The 17,500-nt window shown below is 48.2% G+C and overlaps 2 protein-coding genes across 2 annotated transcripts in view; both read left to right on the top strand.

Moving 5' to 3' along the window:
• slc23a2 (solute carrier family 23 member 2) overlaps positions 1 to 14,490 on the top strand; it is a 26,484-nt gene extending 11,994 nt beyond the window's left edge. Inside the window, exons 6-15 of the mRNA XM_076990194.1 lie at positions 1,369 to 1,457; positions 1,666 to 1,733; positions 3,731 to 3,912; positions 4,193 to 4,313; positions 8,603 to 8,759; positions 8,974 to 9,121; positions 9,246 to 9,351; positions 10,011 to 10,278; positions 10,466 to 10,561; positions 10,703 to 14,490. Of these exons, the coding sequence (XP_076846309.1) occupies positions 1,369 to 1,457; positions 1,666 to 1,733; positions 3,731 to 3,912; positions 4,193 to 4,313; positions 8,603 to 8,759; positions 8,974 to 9,121; positions 9,246 to 9,351; positions 10,011 to 10,278; positions 10,466 to 10,561; positions 10,703 to 10,950 (1,483 nt within the window). The 3' untranslated portion in view covers positions 10,951 to 14,490. The remainder of the gene's footprint in view (positions 1 to 1,368; positions 1,458 to 1,665; positions 1,734 to 3,730; positions 3,913 to 4,192; positions 4,314 to 8,602; positions 8,760 to 8,973; positions 9,122 to 9,245; positions 9,352 to 10,010; positions 10,279 to 10,465; positions 10,562 to 10,702) is intronic.
• A 2,742-nt stretch (positions 14,491 to 17,232) lies between these two features.
• LOC143491324 (ras association domain-containing protein 2-like) overlaps positions 17,233 to 17,500 on the top strand; it is a gene marked incomplete at its 3' end in the record, with an annotated part of 10,192 nt that continues 9,924 nt past the window's right edge. Inside the window, 1 exon segment of the mRNA XM_076990207.1 lies at positions 17,233 to 17,500. This exon segment is cut by the window's right edge and continues 2,653 nt beyond it.

The raw sequence follows: 17,500 nt of genomic DNA, 5'->3' as shown, positions 1-17,500 counted from the left end.
CTGTCTCTCTCTGTCTGATCCTCTCTGTCTGTCTCTCTCTGGTCCTCTCTGTCTGTCTGTCTCTCTATCTGCTTTCTTTCTCTGAAATACCCTAGTGATGTGATGGGCATATTCCTTCCATCATGTGTTTGTGGGTGGTTTTTCCTAACGCTAGTTAGCCAAGCGTTACCAGTCCTGTTCTCTTACACATCTGTGCTTTCAGTCACAAGAGTACCACACACACACACACACACACACAACCTTGATTTGGCACTAATAAAGGCTCGTTCTGTGATATCTCAGTGACATTGGGTAGTAGCAGAGAGGAGACCTAGCAAGGCACTGTTGTGCATGTGCGTGAGTGCGTTCGTGAGTGCGTGTGTGTCTGTGAGTGCGCATGTGTGTGTGTGTGCGTGTGTGTGAGTGTGTGTGTGTGTGGCCGCAGACTTTGTCCAGTGCTCTTTGCTGTTCCCCACACAGCTGGTCTTCACGGACGTCAGAGGAGTGACATTGATGTCATCCAGACACGTGTTGCATCCAGGCAAGTGTGACTTGGGGCACTGGTGGAAAAAGAAGAAATGAGAGGAGGGAGGGGAAAGAGAAAAAGATGGGGGGGTGAGAGAGGGTAGGGCAGAGAGGGAGGGGTGGATGAGAAGGGGGAGAGATGGAGTGGGTGTAGTTGCTGTCCGCTTAATTTGGAGTGGGTGTAGTTGCTGTCCGCTTAATTTGATGATTCACTGTTGAGCACGAGTTAACATCACAGAACAAGCAGTTTAGGCTGTTTTGCAGTGTGTGTGCGTGTGCGTGTTGTGTTGTAGAGAGGGTTGTGTGCGTATAGAGAGGGTTGTGTGTGTGTGTTAAAGGTTAGTGTGCTGGTGCACTGTTTGCTTACGTACGAGTGCATCCACGGACAGTGTGTATTTGCCATTTAAAACTGATCACATTTGAACAAGTGAAGCGTGTAACAGAAGACAGGATATGGTAAAGGGCCTCGTAACCCCACTGTGTGTGTGCGCATCATCTCTGACTGCTGGACATTAGCCACTCCTACTTTATGAATGAACCCTGTCACACCCCGACAGGTCAATTCAGAACTCAACTGTATGCCTTTGGTGGTCATGCCTCTCTGTTGTGTCTGGAGACATCTAGTGGTTGCTCCGTGGTACTGTGGGTCACTCTAAGTGGTCTGACACACTCTTTATCTGCTCAGTGTCGTCTCTGTGAGCAGTGTGACTGTCTCCCTGATCACACATGCTGCCTTTTGTCTTGGGAGTTGCATTGAGTTGTCCTTGTTGTGTTGGTGCTGGGATCATTTGTGTCCTTGTGTTATTAGATTAATTGTTTGTGTGTGTGTGTGTGTGTGTGTGTGTGTGTGGTGTGTGTTCCCAGACTTCCACTGTTTCAGGCCAGTGCTTTTGCGTTCCTGGCCCCAGCCAGGGCCATCCTTTCACTGGAGAAATGGAAATGTAATACAACAGGTATGTGTCTGTGATCATGTGTGCGTGCGTGTGTCTGTGCGTGGGTGTGTGTCTGTGCGTGCGTGTGTGTCTGTGCGTGTGTGTCTGTGCGTGTGTGTCTGTGTGTGCGTGGGTGTGTGCGTGCGTGCGTGCGTGCGTGGGTGTGGGTGTGTGTGTGTGTGCGTGCGTGTGTGTGTGTGTAAAGTATTCCTACTATGTCTTCTTACAGACGTTCCTGTGGTGAACAGCACAGAGCTCCTGCACACGGAGCACATTTGGTATCCACGGATACGAGAGGTGAGTGGCACCGTTCCACACTTTAGAGGAGTGATGGGGAGAGTGAGTGAAGGGTGGAGGTGATGGAGGGAGGGAGAGTGAAGGGTGGAGGTGATGGAGGGAGGGAGAGTGAAGGGTGGAGGTGAGGGAGAGAGTGAAGGGTGGAGGTGAGGGAGAGAGTGAAGGGTGGAGGTGAGGGAGAGAGTGAAGGGTGGAGGTGAGGGAGAGAGTGAAGGGTGGAGGTGAGGGAGGGAGAGTGAAGGGTGGAGGTGAGGGAGGGAGAGTGAAGGGTGGAGGTGATGGAGGGAGGGAGAGTGAAGGGTGGAGGTGAGGGAGGGAGAGTGAAGGGTGGAGGTGATGGAGGGAGGGAGAGTGAAGGGTGGAGGTGAGGGAGGGAGAGTGAAGGGTGGAGGTGAGGGAGGGAGGGAGAGTGAAGGGTGGAGGTGAGGGAGGGAGGGAGAGTGAAGGGTGGAGGTGAGGGAGGGAGAGTGAAGGGTGGAGGTGAGGGAGGGAGGGAGAGTGAAGGGTGGAGGTGATGGAGGGAGGGAGAGTGAAGGGTGGAGGTGATGGAGGGAGGGAGGGAGAGTGAAGGGTGGAGGTGAGGGAGGGAGAGTGAAGGGTGGAGGTGATGGAGGGAGGGAGAGTGAAGGGTGGAGGTGATGGAGGGAGGGAGAGTGAAGGGTGGAGGTGAGGGAGGGAGAGTGAAGGGTGGAGGGGAGGGAGGGGGGTGGAGGTGAGGGAGAGTGAGGGAGGGAGAGTGAAGGGTGGAGGTGAGGGTGGGAGAGTGAAGGGTGGAGGTGAGGGTGGGAGAGTGAAGGGTGGAGGTGAGGGAGGGAGAGTGAAGGGTGGAGGTGAGGGAGAGTGAAGGGTGGAGGTGAGGGAGGGAGAGTGAAGGGTGGAGGTGAGGGAGAGTGAAGGGTGGAGGTGAGGGAGAGAGGGAGGGAGGGGGGTGGAGGTGAGGGAGGGAGAGTGAAGGGTGGAGGTGAGGGAGGGAGAGTGAAGGGTGGAGGTGAGGGAGGGAGGGAGAGTGAAGGGTGGAGGTGAGGGAGAGAGGGAGGGGGGTGGAGGTGAGGGAGGGAGAGTGAAGGGTGGAGGTGAGGGTGGGAGAGTGAAGGGTGGAGGTGAGGGTGGGAGAGTGAAGGGTGGAGGTGAGGGAGGGAGAGTGAAGGGTGGAGGTGAGGGAGGGAGAGTGAAGGGTGGAGGTGAGGGTGGGAGAGTGAAGGGTGGAGGTGAGGGAGGGAGAGTGAAGGGTGGAGGTGAGGGTGGGAGAGTGAAGGGTGGAGGTGAGGGAGGGAGAGTGAAGGGTGGAGGTGAGGGTGGGAGAGTGAAGGGTGGAGGTGAGGGAGGGAGAGTGAAGGGTGGAGGTGAGGGAGGGAGAGTGAAGGGTGGAGGTGAGGGAGGGAGAGTGAAGGGTGGAGGTGAGGGTGGGAGAGTGAAGGGTGGAGGTGAGGGAGGGAGAGTGAAGGGTGGAGGTGAGGGAGGGAGAGTGAAGGGTGGAGGTGAGGGTGGGAGAGTGAAGGGTGGAGGTGAGGGAGGGAGAGTGAAGGGTGGAGGTGAGGGAGGGAGAGTGAAGGGTGGAGGTGAGGGAGGGAGGGAGGGGGGTGAGGGTGGTAGGGCGGTGGATGAAGGTGAGGTGGAGACATGCCACACAAGCCTAAACGTGTTGGATGTCTCCACATTAGCAGAAGCTCTCTGTGGTCTTCTCACAGCCTGATGTCCCGGTGCTCACGTGCATCACGTTACACAGCACGTTTGGCGCTGGCCGGGCCGTGTGACGCACGCCAGCCTGTCCCAAGGCCCAACGCTCCATTAGATTACACGGCCCGTTCAAATGACTGCTGTTATCAGTCTCAGCACACTGTCCACTCTAGACCCGCTTTCATCCTACATCTCACTCACACACACACACACACACACACACACACACACACACACACACACACACACGTGTGCACTCGTACACATAACCTCATTATATCTGCTTTTTCTTGTTGTATATAATGTGTGTGTGTGTTCAGATCCAGGGTGCTATAATCGTCTCCTCCCTGGTGGAGGTGTGTATCGGCGCTCTGGGTCTCCCGGGTCTCCTGCTGAAGTACATCGGGCCCCTCACCATCACGCCCACCGTGGCCCTGATTGGTCTGTCGGGCTTCCAGGCTGCAGGAGAGCGGGCAGGCAAACACTGGGGCATCGCCATGCTGTGAGTGTGACACACACACACACACACACACACACCAGTACCTGACTAGTTGGCTTTCACATTCAGAGTGGGTTTCCAGCATTGACCCTTTCAACATCCACTCAAGTGCAGCAGGCAACACTGTGCATAACCATTTAACAGTGTGTGTGTGTGTGTGTGTGTGTGTGTGTGTGTGTGTGTGTGTGTGTGTGTGTGTGTGTGTGTGTGTGTGTGTGTGTGTGGTTGTGTGTGTGTGTGTGTGTGTGTGTGTGTGTGTGTGTGTGTGTGTGTGTGTGTGTAGGACCATCTTTCTAGTGCTGCTCTTCTCTCAATATGCCCGTAATGTGCAGCTCCCTCTCCCCATCTACAAAGCTAAGAAAGGCTGGTCCTCCTACCGCCTCCCGCTCTTCAAGATGTTCCCTGTGAGTCTCCCACACACCACACACACTCTCAGTGAAGCAAAGGTACACACACACACACACACACACACACAGGGATGTCATGCTACTGCCTGCCCGTGTCCTGCAGGTGTCTGGTATCACCTCGTACATGTGGGTAGAGGCAGGGGCGTTGCCTGGGTATGTAAAGATCCGGGGCTCAGCCCAATTATATATATATATATATATATATATATATATATATATATATATATATATAGTATTATATATATATATATAGTATTATATATATATATTACAATACGTACCCTGATATATAATGTTTAACACTATAATATGGAGTTTTTTTTTTTAACAAAGGGTGCACAAAATCTGCAGAATGACTGTTGGTGACCTAAAGATAGTGAGCTTGTACTAAAGGACATGGACCAGGTATATTCCATTAGTAAATCCATTCCTCAATAAAGTATGCAAATCAGTATGTCAACAATGGATTTCATGCAACTGTGTAATAATGTAAACAATTCACTTGTTTCTAAATTGTTCTTTTACCTTTTATGACACACAAACAAATTATTGAAAGAAACATTAATAATTATTAGTGCTAAGGGGTCTACACAATTAATACTCTTTAAGAATTACTTATTATCTATCCTGTATGTTTTTGCACAGTCTTTCTTCTCCTAACCTGTTCTTTCTTTAGATCAGTCCAGTCCTGATCAGTTCAGTTCATTTCAGGTCTCTCCACATTTCATATTTCCTCTCTCTCCACCCTCTCTTCTACCCTGTTAAATAGTAATTCAAGAAAGTATGCTTAAAATAAAGCTGGAAACAATATTTTAAATACAAAAGACTGTGCTAAAACAAACTACATCTGGCATTATTTTGCTAGTCTTCATACTAAAAACATGTGTATTTTATTAATAATGTGTTTATTAGACATTGTTTTCCATACCACTTGTATTGTCTTCTCCCATCTCCTCTCCTCTCCTCTCCTCTTTCCTCTCCTGTTGTCTGCTCTCCTCTCTAGTCCTCTCTAACACTTCAAATTCCTCAGGTTGTTCTAAGTCACTTTGCTTTTCTCCCTCTTCTGTACTCCCTTTCTTGTCTGTGGTATTAGGAAATAAATTACACCACAATACTTGAGATTTGAACAAACTCTTAACAAACCCTAACCCTCAACTATTAAAAGTAAATTATTTTTTGTGATATGCTGTGCTGTGTAAACTCAATAAAGGATTGTTTATTAGCTGATCAGTTGGCTCCAGTGGAAAACACACAATTTTAGGGCCGTGACCAGGGTTAAGAAACTGCTTTAAACTACCATCATAAAGTATTGTACTAAATTCTGGCTATCCACAACGTCCACCTTCTAGCTAACTAGTTAGCTAAATTGAATTTCATTCATTATAGCTTACAGTCCTACAATCCTAAATTATTAAACACAGTTTGAAAATGAAATAGTTATTAGCTTATCAGGTACATCAGGGCACGTTGAACATACTAACTATAACTATAACTAGCTATAACATAACTAGCTATATAAGTTTTTTTTTTCCTCAAACCTTCACTACCTAAGCTACCTAGGTTAACTATCTATGTCGGTTAACTAACTAGGTTAGCTAACTAATTCCGAAGCTGACTAGTGACAAGCTGCATTTTATTAAGCACACAGTGGGTTTGATCTGTGTTTTGATTCGGAGACGTGTGTTTTTAACCAGCTATCAGATAGCTCCACAAACAATGTCATCACAGTTTACATAGTTCACTACCGTTACCTTTCTCCACAATGTCATCACAGTTTACATAGTTCACTACCGTTACCTTTCTCCACAATGTCATCACAGTTTACATAGTTCACTACCGTTACCTTTCTCCTTGAAAAAACGCCGTATATCCATTTTCATTCACCGTCAGCTACCTGCAACCTGCAACCTGCTGCCAAAAATGGCTAGAGCGCATGCGCGCTCCCTCACGGGGGTGGGGGTGGGCTCTCCTCCGCGCCCGCAAAACCAGCAAGCTGATTGGCTGTTTCTCCTGAAAGGCGGCACTTTATCCTTGAAGCGGCACTGTGATTGGCGTGAAGAGATTTCCTATTCTCACAGCAGCACTGGCCTCCTCATTAATAATACAGCTGAGCGAAAAGGTTCGGGGCTACTGGATAATCATTCGGGGCTGAAGCCCCGGAAGCCCACCCCAGGCGACGCCCCTGGGTAGAGGTCTGCGCGGGACTGCTTTTTTAATCCCGCTCCCGCTTGTTTTAGACCCGCTCCCGCCAAAAAATCGCTTGTTTTAATCCCGCTCCCGCCAAAAAATCGCTAGTTTTAACCCCGCTCCCGCCCGCACCTGCTTGTTTTAATCCCGCTCCCGCCCGCACCGGCCAAAAAATTGCTTGTTTTAATCCCGCACCCGCCCACCACATACACATTTCTGTCGCCCCCGCCCGCAATCCTAATATGAATTGAGTTAATTAGATTTAGTACTTGAAATTTTCTTATGTATTTATTAAAACAGCAATATAGCGATTGATCGCGCTGTCCCATTTCTTATCACAGTCCAAACACATCCCGTTAGGTGACGTACACCAACACTTTCTGACATGTATCACAACAAGCCGATTTCCATCTCCATTAATTACAATGGAATATGACTTCCATACATCAGACTTTCCTGTAGTTGGCTTAATTGTGGTGTATTCGCCTGTTTTAATAGAATTTTCCACAGCTGAAACTGGTTGACCGTCTACAGCAGGGGTCGGCAACCGCACGCGTGCCACCATTGGCACACCGAGGCATAGTCACTGGCACGCGACACGCTGAACCAGCATCAGCAAAAATATATATTTTAATATAAATTATTATATTAATGGATTATACTTTCGCGAGTGACCGTAGCGCGCGACTCCGCACGCACACCTCGCGCGAACGGCGGAGGCGTTTAAACTTGGCGATCGATCGCGATATAATACTTTTTGTGTCGATTTACACCTCCCCCCCTCCTCGGTCAACAATTTAAACTCGCCGCCATAGTGGCACACTCATTGACTGGACATGTCTCAAAGGTTGCCGACCCCTGGTCTACAGTCTCTGCCATTTCTGTATCAAAATGACAAAATGACGCACACTTCATGTTCACGTGATCAGTTGCTTAGCCAATATTTTGAATTAGTTTATTGCTTACTTACTGAATGATTAGTTGTTTTCGTCCTGTTCCTTATGCATGGAAATCATTGCGTTGTTATTATTATAATTTTCTAGACTATTAATTTGCGGGATTTTTTTACATGTATATGTGGTCCCGCTCCCGCATCGCCTGGACTAATTCAACTCCCGCTCCTGCCAATAACAATTAAATTCTGTCCCGTGCCGCAAGATATTCTGTCGGGTCCCGCGGGATTACCGCGGGAGTGCAGACCTCTACATGTGGGCAATACGGAAAACACACTGTCGTGGAAATTTGCGGAAAACTTGGTTGTTAGCAAGAAATATTAATCAAAACCAACTGGGTACGGAAAACTTGGTTGTTAGCAAGAAATATTAATCAAAACCAACTGGGTACGGTAATCAAAGTTATAGTAAATTTATTAAAAGTACAAACAGTAATATCAAAGAACAGAATTAACAGACAAACATATACGAGTCGACGCAGAGATCTTTGTTGCCCACACTCCTGAGTGTTGACAAGAGAGAGCTGCCCAGTCTCCCTAACCATGGAGTTTTATAGTGTAAATCTGCTGAGTCACGGTTATCACACCAGTGATCCGTGTCTTCCCATCACCCCCTCCCTAGCAGAGTGAGGCACTTTCTCATCTCATGTGAGTAGCCAAGTTTCAAGGATACCTAACTCTCACTGTGAATCTTTGTAATTAAGGTACATAAATATGAAATGTCTCCTTCTCTGCAAGCTGCTTGCAGTCTTGCACTATCGGGTTCACACAGAGTGCTTTTTATACATTAATGATCAGAATACATGATTTAAAGACATGTTGTGCTCTACACAGTGTTCAAGCTCATACAGAATTTTCCACGGGTCTCATATGCAGACCACAATGAAGGTGCACATATGTGTGTTTAACATCAGTTTATATATCCAACACAATGTTTTAATCAATTGATTACACATCTTTTATGTAGACTATTAATGATTGATTATCATCTCTCATGAATTATAGTGAAATAAATAAAATTTCCATGACAACACTGCAACTGGAAATGAATGGAAACCTCTATCTCTTCCTCCCTTTCTCCATCACCCTCCCTCTCTCCACCTCTCCACCTCTCTCTCTCTCTCTCTCTCCCTCCCTCCCTCTCTAGATTATCATGGCGATCCTGGTGTCTTGGTTTCTGTGTTTCATCTTTACCGTGACGGACGTGTTTCCCCCTGAGAAGGGCAAATACGGCTTCTACGCCCGCACAGACGCCCGCCAGGGCATCTTAGCAGCTGCCCCCTGGTTTAAAGTGCCCTACCCCTGTAAGTGTGTGTGTGTGTGTGTGTGTGTGTGTGTGTGTGTGTGTGTGTGTGTGTGTGTGTGTGTGTGTGTGTGTGTGTGTGTGTGTGCCGATGCGGGTGCATGCTGTCTGTGTGTACAGCCTTTACATTAACACTGTATCTGAGCACATAACCCCGTGTGTTGTACTGAACCCGTAACTCTCCTGTAAACGGCACATCGGGCTTTGTGTTGTAGTTCAGTGGGGGTTGCCGACGGTAACCGCGGCGGGGGTCATAGGGATGATGAGTGCCGTGGTGGCCAGCATCATCGAGTCCATAGGAGATTATTACGCCTGTGCACGTCTCTCCTGCGCCCCGCCCCCGCCTGTGCACGCTATTAACAGGTACAACACACACACACGCTCATGTGAGCACACACATCTGTCTGCGAACGTCGATGTTTCAAATTCTTCACGTTGCGCCTCGGGCCTTGACGTCCGTCCTTGTCCTCTCGTCCCCGGCCGTCAGGGGCATCTTCGTGGAGGGTCTCTCCTGCGTCCTTGACGGCTTGTTCGGCACGGGGAACGGCTCCACCTCCTCCAGTCCCAACATCGGCGTCCTGGGCATCACTAAGGTGGCGCCACCTGCTGGACGACACTGCTCTGTGCTCCACAGTCGTCCCCATTCACAAACGCAGCTCTAATCTCCCTTCACAAGTACAGGCCACAGAGCCCTCTAGTGTGCAGGACATGCATTACAGCCCCGAGGCGATGGAACAGTAGATTAGTTTAGTTTAGTAATGTAGACTAGTTTACCATAGTGACTGGACAATATTTACATGCACTCAATACTGATCACACAGTATAGGCAATCATTTAATATTTACTTTATGAGGACAGTAGCAGCATCGTGGGTGCTAGCTTGACCTTTTAAATATGCCAATCTGATACTATAATACTACTATATGAACACTGTCCAAGCATGTAACTTTATGTAAATTTGTTTATGCATAATGCATATTAATGTGGCATTTTTAATTTAAAGTTTATTGGTAGGGAAGTTTTTGACCTAATCGGTGAATATGTGCAGTGTATGTGTGTAGATGTAGATTTTTGTAAGTCGCTCTGGATAAGAGCGTCTGCTAAATGCCATAAATGTAAATGTAAATGTAGATGTATTCATGTAAATGTACATTGTTACCCTCCATTATAATGAGGACTCTGAAAACTTTTAATTCCCTACCGATAGCTCATTGGCTGATGAGTGTGTGTGTGATGTTTGTGATTGGTGCAGGTGGGCAGTAGGCGGGTGATTCAGTACGGGGCTGTCCTCATGCTTCTGCTGGGCACTGTGGGCAAGTTCAGCGCGCTGTTCGCCTCTCTGCCAGACCCGGTGCTGGGGGCTCTGTTCTGCACGCTCTTCGGCATGATCACGGCCGTGGGACTCTCCAACCTGCAGTTCGTGGATCTCAACTCCTCCCGCAATCTCTTCGTCCTCGGCTTCTCCATGTTCTTCGGCCTGGTGCTCCCCAGCTACCTCAGAGGGAACCCCCTCGTCACTGGTGGGCACACACTCCAACACACACACACATTTTGTTACTCGTTAGGACTGGGCGATATATCGAGATTATGAGAAATATCGATATATTTTCATACGAGATATAAGATGAGACAATATCGTTAATATCGATATAGTGTATGTCACGTTAGTTACACATGTTAACACTCTCTCCTGCTCCCGCTCTGCAGGGATATTGGAGGTTGACCAGGTGCTGAATGTCCTGCTGACCACAGCCATGTTCGTAGGGGGCTGCGTGGCCTTCATTCTGGACAACACTATTCCTGGTGAGGGGCATCTTCTCACATGGAGGAAAGACTAAATGAAGCCTCCTCGTGCACACTTGGCATTTTCATGACTGTGTGTGTGTGTGTGTGTGTGTGTGTGTGTGTGTGTGTGTGTGTGTGTGTGTGTGTGTGTGTGTTCAGGCACCCCGGAGGAGAGGGGGATCTGGAAGCTGAAGCGTGGATCGGGGGCCTCGGAGCGCTTGTGTTCCTACGACCTGCCCTTCGGCATGGACTTCCTCCGCCGCCACCGTGTATTCCAGCACCTCCCCATCAGCCCCACCTTCACCGGCTACCAGTGGGGCGTGCCGGGCGGCGCGTGCCGGGGGCGGGGCGGCCGGAGGGAGGAGGGCGTGGCCTCCAAGTTGGAGGCGGGTGAAAGCGGGGTGTAGTGTGGGCGGAGCTGCAGGGCTTGGAGGAGTGGTCTTTAATCCCAGGCCTCCTGACATCACCAACACCGCATGCGTTTGGGCCAGCTACACACCTGGCCCAGGTGTGTTTAAACCAGTGTTGGGGGTGTTCAAGGTGTGGGGGAGGATCCACTGTGTGTGGGGGAGGGGGGGGGGGGCGGTGTTCATGTAGCATCGAGAAGGAAAGGGTCTGGTTAGATGCTGTTTTATTTCTGTGCTCCTCTACAAAATGCAATAGGCCTTGTTTTCTTTGTATTATACACACACACACACACACACACACACACACACACATGTTTGTTTACTCGCTTTAGCCAGCAGTCCAGAAAACCGCATCCTTTTTTTTGGAGGGGGGGTAACCGTACACTAAGTAGTGTTTCACGATGGCAGTTGTGGAGACGTTCCACCAATCTCGGGTAATCTCGTCGCGTTTCCATGGCGACGCCGGTGCAGTGCATGTTGCGCTGGTATGTGTCTGCCTGTCATCGGGCACGTTCACTAAAAAGTTGGAGACGAAAAAAAATTCAGAAGTCAGTCTGCGTACAGCAGATCGTGGGATTTGTTGTTTGGATTTGTGAGATGCTTGTTTAGATTTAGCTTTAAGCGATGCAAACTGTATGTGCCTGTAAACGTCTAAAGAGGGTCCTCACACTTGATCAGGAGCACATGCACGCTTGTGTGTGTGAGCCGGCGTTCTACAAACGCAGGTGGCTTGTCGGTGTGTTCATGTGAAACACTTGACAGATTTGTTAACGCTACTAATTGAAAGAACTCTGCAGAATGCTGTGCAATCTTCTTCAGACTCCTCACCCTCAGTGGGCAGAGACGCGAGGCCTTGATGGTCAGGGTGGCCAGGGAACCATGGCTCCTCTCATGGTCCATCGCCTCTTGAGGTCTGTGCTGATGTTCACTCCATGTGACTCTGCTTTCCTGTCCAGCAGATCCACTCGTGCGGCCTGCCCGCTGTTCGTCCTGGTGTGACCAGCAGTTTCTTGATTTAAGATCAATTTAAGCAACTTAACAGGCGGGGAAAAGGCTTGTGGATTAAGAGGCAGAGTAACACCATCCCACAAAGATGATCCCCAGCCCTCTTTATCAGACCAAAAAAATTAAAAAGTCACAACGTGATGACCTTGAGCCCACTTAACTGGAAGCTTGCTTTCATCCCAGCGGACACGGAGAAGCGGCGTCCGTAGTGTCAGTAGTGTTACGAGCATGTGGTCCGTGCGTGGTTTACAGATGAGGGGGGAGACGTGATGTCTCACAGGAGAAATGATGTCTCGATCACGACTCAAGTCGTGGTCTGTCCTAATCTTTTTGAGGGGGGTTTTGTTGTTTTTTTTTTTTTTTTATGAAAAGTTGCCAGTGTCCTCACTGCTCTTTAAAACTCTGTGGCTGAAGTCTTAAGACCCCGAACCAATGGTGTGGGCTCAGGAATGGGGCTTTATGGGAAGGCATCTGAAAGGGGCGGAGTCTGTAACTGACTCTACCGGCCCCTCCGCACTATACTGCATTGTTGATGTTCAGTTCTAAATTTATACCATTCATTCATGCCATTCATTGTTCACTTAGGATGGGGTTGAGGGGGGTTAATGTGCAATTCCTTATCTGAAGATGATCTCTAACATTTATACAAACGGTGCTCTAAGTGTGTGCGGTCATCTTAAAGTCTGTGATGTTCACAGCACACATGCAAGACCCTTAACGTGTCCCCATGCTTTACATTACCCATCGGTGATCGTGTGATGTCCCAGAGCCGACATGGGGAGTTACGGGTCAAGATGACAAGGTTGTGATATCACGAGAGCACAGACGGAACCAAAACAACCCTCGTCTCCATGGTTCCTCCTCTCCTCCCGTCACGCTCGACGTACCAAACGAGCTCCTGTCCTAGTGACGGGCCCTCTGTCCCCTTAGTCACGCCCCTGTTTGGTCCCTTATTTATTTATTTATGCGTTGTAATAGTCTGTTGGTGTTAAACAGCTGAAGTGCTACGCGCAGACGTACAGGCGCGTCTCCGGGTGGAGTTTGCGTTGGTGCTATGCTCTTGGCTGGAGAAGAATTGCCGGATCTTTTGTGTGTGAGATTTAAAGCAGAACCGGGCTTCTTCACAGAGGTCATTCCACATACCCAGATGATTTGAAAATGCATTAATGTTTATTCACAACGTGGTTCTCCTCAGAAGAACGCAGAGTGGCGCGTGGCCGCCTGACCTGACGGGACGGGTTCGGCGGGACGTCCACACGTCTCTCCGGCATTTTTCTGAGGAGAACCATTTTTAACAATGACCTAAACGAACGTCTCTTCAGACTTTTTTTTTTTTTATTGTATTGTTTTGTTTTGTTTGTTTTTCTCCACCTTTGAATTCTAGAACATAGTTTCACAGGCGCTATGCCAGTATTAGGGACCGCTAGCACCGTATTTGACTGGGTGCTTATTGAGGCGTGCCCTCACACGCCCCGGGGCCATACACGTCCAGCTCACGATATCTGCCAACTTCAGAGGATGTTTGGTGCTGATGCGGCTGGGTTTCGTGTCGACACCGTGCGTCCTCCGTTTCTAGGGAAGTGATGTCGTAGCTCAGACCCGCGATCGAGTCTGGTGGCTCCAGTGTGCCCTTCCCCACTGGTGACTCTACACCTGTAGTGCTTACCGCGCTGTCGGGTCCCTTTCTGTGTGCTTCTGATTTTAATGTTGACGAATGCGAGCTGTAACTCGAATATGCCTTCTTACGAAGACCTCTCACGTCCTTCACGCCTCCCTCCTTCACCCGTCAGTCACCAGGGTTGCCGTGGTAACTTACTGTGGGGAAAGCGGGATGATTAAATTGAAACCACAACAGTAGGATCTCGAATTTAAGAACAGTAAATAAAACAGGACCAATGTTGGATCCTAAGGACGAGCTGAACGGAGAAACGGAGCGTCCGCTCTGACTGAAGTATTTTCCCTAATGCATTAAATGGTTGTGAGGGGTCTTGGTATCATGGGCATTTCGATTACGAGATAAACACCCTTTCAGTTGTTTTGAGGGCGGTGATATGACGAATACACTTTATCCACTGTTTGATACTTCATTGCTCTTATTCCCCCTTTTTATATATCAGTTTTGTGTTTTTACAAAGATGTGTTTGTAGGAAAGAGATCATGCATATAATTCATAATCATGCTGCAAAACGCACCATTTTGTTACATTTTTATTTAAGTGGAATAAATTTTAAACTTGTTTTGCATCTTGGAAATCGATAGTTTTAGCAAAATAGCTACTTTTGTTAGCTAGAACTTTTACATAATGTATTTTTCTAACATTGCTTCCGGTTTTATGTCAATAGTAGTACAAATTAAAAGGTAAAATACTTTAAGACAAAAATAAATATATGAATATTCATGTATATTGATTTGAGTACAGAGTGAGGTATACTGGACCAGGCTTTGTGGATACTAATTGTAGCATCAACTGTTTATTCATTGCTCTTAAAATTATTGAAAAAGATGTTCCTGAATGAACTTATCTGTTTAATCGTTCTTCTGTGTTTGTGTCCATGAATTTCAATATCCATATGGGGAGGTGGAGGGGGGGAGGGTCAGTATTTTAATATCTATTTTTAATATTGTTTTTGTTGCTTTTGTTGTGGCCATTCATTTTTTTTTTTTTTTACTTGCTGGGTGTGTTGGTAGAATTTGGCCTCCTTCTGTGGGTGACTAATGCCTCTCCAACACAGAGTGCAGAGAAACACGTAGGATTCCTACCCTGCCTTTAGGGACACCATATACATTTTCATGGCCAGTGGGTTTCATCAGTTGCGTTCACCTATGTGCTGGAGAGATAGGATGAGTCACTTCTCAGTTATGGGGTGGGTGTATTGTAACCAAACACCACTCAGTCCAAGCAGGAAAGAAAAGTCAGAAAGTGAAATTCAAGAGAACTGTATGATTGCGGCCCTGTTTACATTGGAGTGCATTTGGCCTTGACTTTAAACTTGAAGAGACCCATCAGATTGCCGTGCTCAGAGCCATGGTATCCTGATTGTGTAAGCTGGTCATAGAGACGATTCACCCCGTCACGTAGCAACCTGAGCGCGAGACGTGAAGAGAGCCGCGAGAGCCCAGATGCGCGAGACGGCAGACGGAGTTTCCGCTGCTGGTGCTGTCTGGTTCGCCGTTGAGCGCTCGCGCAGCCACAAAGGAGCAGGTGTGAAGTGCTCAGGGTTTGGTCAGCAGGTCATTTTAAAATGCAGCACAAGGACCAAAGATGGGATTATTAGTCTGGTGAAATCCAAATAAAGTATCAAAATGATCACACAATTTTCTAGAGTGTGTTGAAGGGTTAGACGGGAGGTTGGCTCCTGCTGCGTATGGGCTTTCTAAAGCAGGCGTCCTGCAAAAGGAGACGTGGGTTCATACCCTGTCTTGCAAAAATAATATCCCAACTGATGTTTCATATAAAAGTGCATGGTTTTGCATACTATAACTCACCGCTTCGTTTCTGCCTTCGCTGTCTCCCTTTTCTTTGTCTGAGGCTACCGTGTCGCTCTGACCGTGACGGCCTGCTTTAACCAGATTAACAGTATTGTGTTGCATACATCGGACCATCCAAAATTAGTTGCATTTAAACTGTAATTTAATAATCTGTAATGCTGACTGTAAAGGGAATAATAACCAGCCCTGTTCCCAAACATGTGAAATGGTCCCACGTGAACTAGGTGCATGTCCACAACCCTAAAATAAAATAAACAATCCTAAAAAATTAAAAAGTTTGGACGTGTTTGTAGTGTTTGTAGCTTGTTATGAAGAAAGAAGGGTCACGCTGGGTGACAGTGCGCGAGGCATCGCGCGAGCTATTGTTTACGGGGTTCCCTCACTTTACTAGTCGGCGATAAACGCGCGGCGCGGACAAAGAAGGCGTGAAAGCTTCGCGCTGATTGGCTGATGAAGCGTCGGAGGTCTGAAACAACAGATGGGGTATTCCTCGAGGCCACGCCCCCCGCCCGCCCCGGGAATCGATTGTTCACGATACCAGACCAGACCGCTGAAGATCCGGGCGAGTCGGGTGCGCGCCTGCCGAAGAGCAACGCGTCTGGATCGAACATCAAAGCTCACTAGAAGCGTCTCGACCCGTTTGAATAGAGAAAATATACCGATAGGACGAGGCGGACGTGGTTCGTGACATTTGCCTTTGACCACAACAGTAGCGACTGCTTGGTAAGTATTGCGGGTAGTTTAGTTGTGGGTCATGCATTTAGTTGTTATTCTATAACATTCCGTGATTTTCTGGCTAGACGTTCTGGTGTGCGTCTCCCGAGATCTTTAGGGCCTGCAGGGATATTGTGCACACATTCCTGTAGCTTTTACTAATGTGTAATTTGAGCACGTTTGATGGGTTACGTGCATGCCAGGAAAACGTGGCTGATGTCATATCACACATCGATTTATTGCGTCACACCGTTTGGACCATTTTCGAGTACCACGCCAGTCGTGTCTTGTGATGTTTCACGTGTTTCCATATGGCCTTAATAGGAAAGGCGCAACCTCGCCTACACCGAAGGAAAGCAACGTTGTGTTGAAGTTCAGTACGGACCCTTCTGTCCACACTGGCCAGGTTACATAACGGCGTCTCCTCCATCTCTCAGCTCCATGTGGACACATAACCGAACTGACAGGCTCCTCTAACGAAAAGTGGCAGGGTTGAAGCTCGGTTAGTTGGTAGCCAGTTCACTCCAGCAACATTTGGATTAAAAGCGAACAGTCTATTTAGATGTCCACTGATGCCTGTCAGTGTTTTTTAAAGTAACTATCAGTAAGTCTCTGTTTCGTGATGGTATGCATATCAAATGTTAGGGTTGGTGGTTGATCACACACTCTTAGTAATTGCGTGTAAACTGTGATCCCACTCAGTCAGAGGAGAGTGTTTAACTGACACATCTGGCGGTCGTGTTGTTTTTCCCCTCCACTCTACTGAGAGATCTGGCTTTGTGTTGGTGTCTGGGTCTGATCCCCAGAGCGCCATGTGTCTGGAGAAGTCGTTTTGAGTCCACGCGTTTGGGAAGCGTATCACGCGCAGCAGCTGAGCTCACGAGATTGGGGGGGGGGGGGGACGGGAAGGGGCCGAACCGCTGCACCCCCGGCCCAGCCGGACAAAGCTTGTTGTTGGTCCGCAAGGGGTTTTCAATGTTGTCATGACGATCCGGACAATAGCCAAGTGAAGGCATTCGGGAGGTGATGCTGCGCGGGGGAGGGGGGGGGGGGGGGAGCCCGTAGGATGCTGCTTTATGACTTGTGTGTGTGCGCGCGCGCGCCAGTTTATGAAAGAAACAGCTGCGGTTGAATGAATGAGGAGGCGGTATAGTTACTGATTTGGGATTTAAAAACAAGGAAGGAACTGTTTGTTAGCCGTGAGCACGTAGAATAAAACAGGAAGAATCAGAATCAAACCTTTTTTTTTTTGCATGCACTCAAGCGCATAATGCGCGCGCGGACATGCACCACGCTTACATAGCGATCAAGAGACAAGCTGAAATGGGTTTAAAATAGTTAT

Source organism: Brachyhypopomus gauderio, unplaced genomic scaffold, assembly GCF_052324685.1.
Source record: "Brachyhypopomus gauderio isolate BG-103 unplaced genomic scaffold, BGAUD_0.2 sc74, whole genome shotgun sequence".
Taxonomy (NCBI): Eukaryota; Metazoa; Chordata; class Actinopteri; order Gymnotiformes; family Hypopomidae; genus Brachyhypopomus; species Brachyhypopomus gauderio.
Note: the sequence above shows the minus strand (reverse complement) of the source record. Positions and strands in the feature narration are given on the sequence as shown.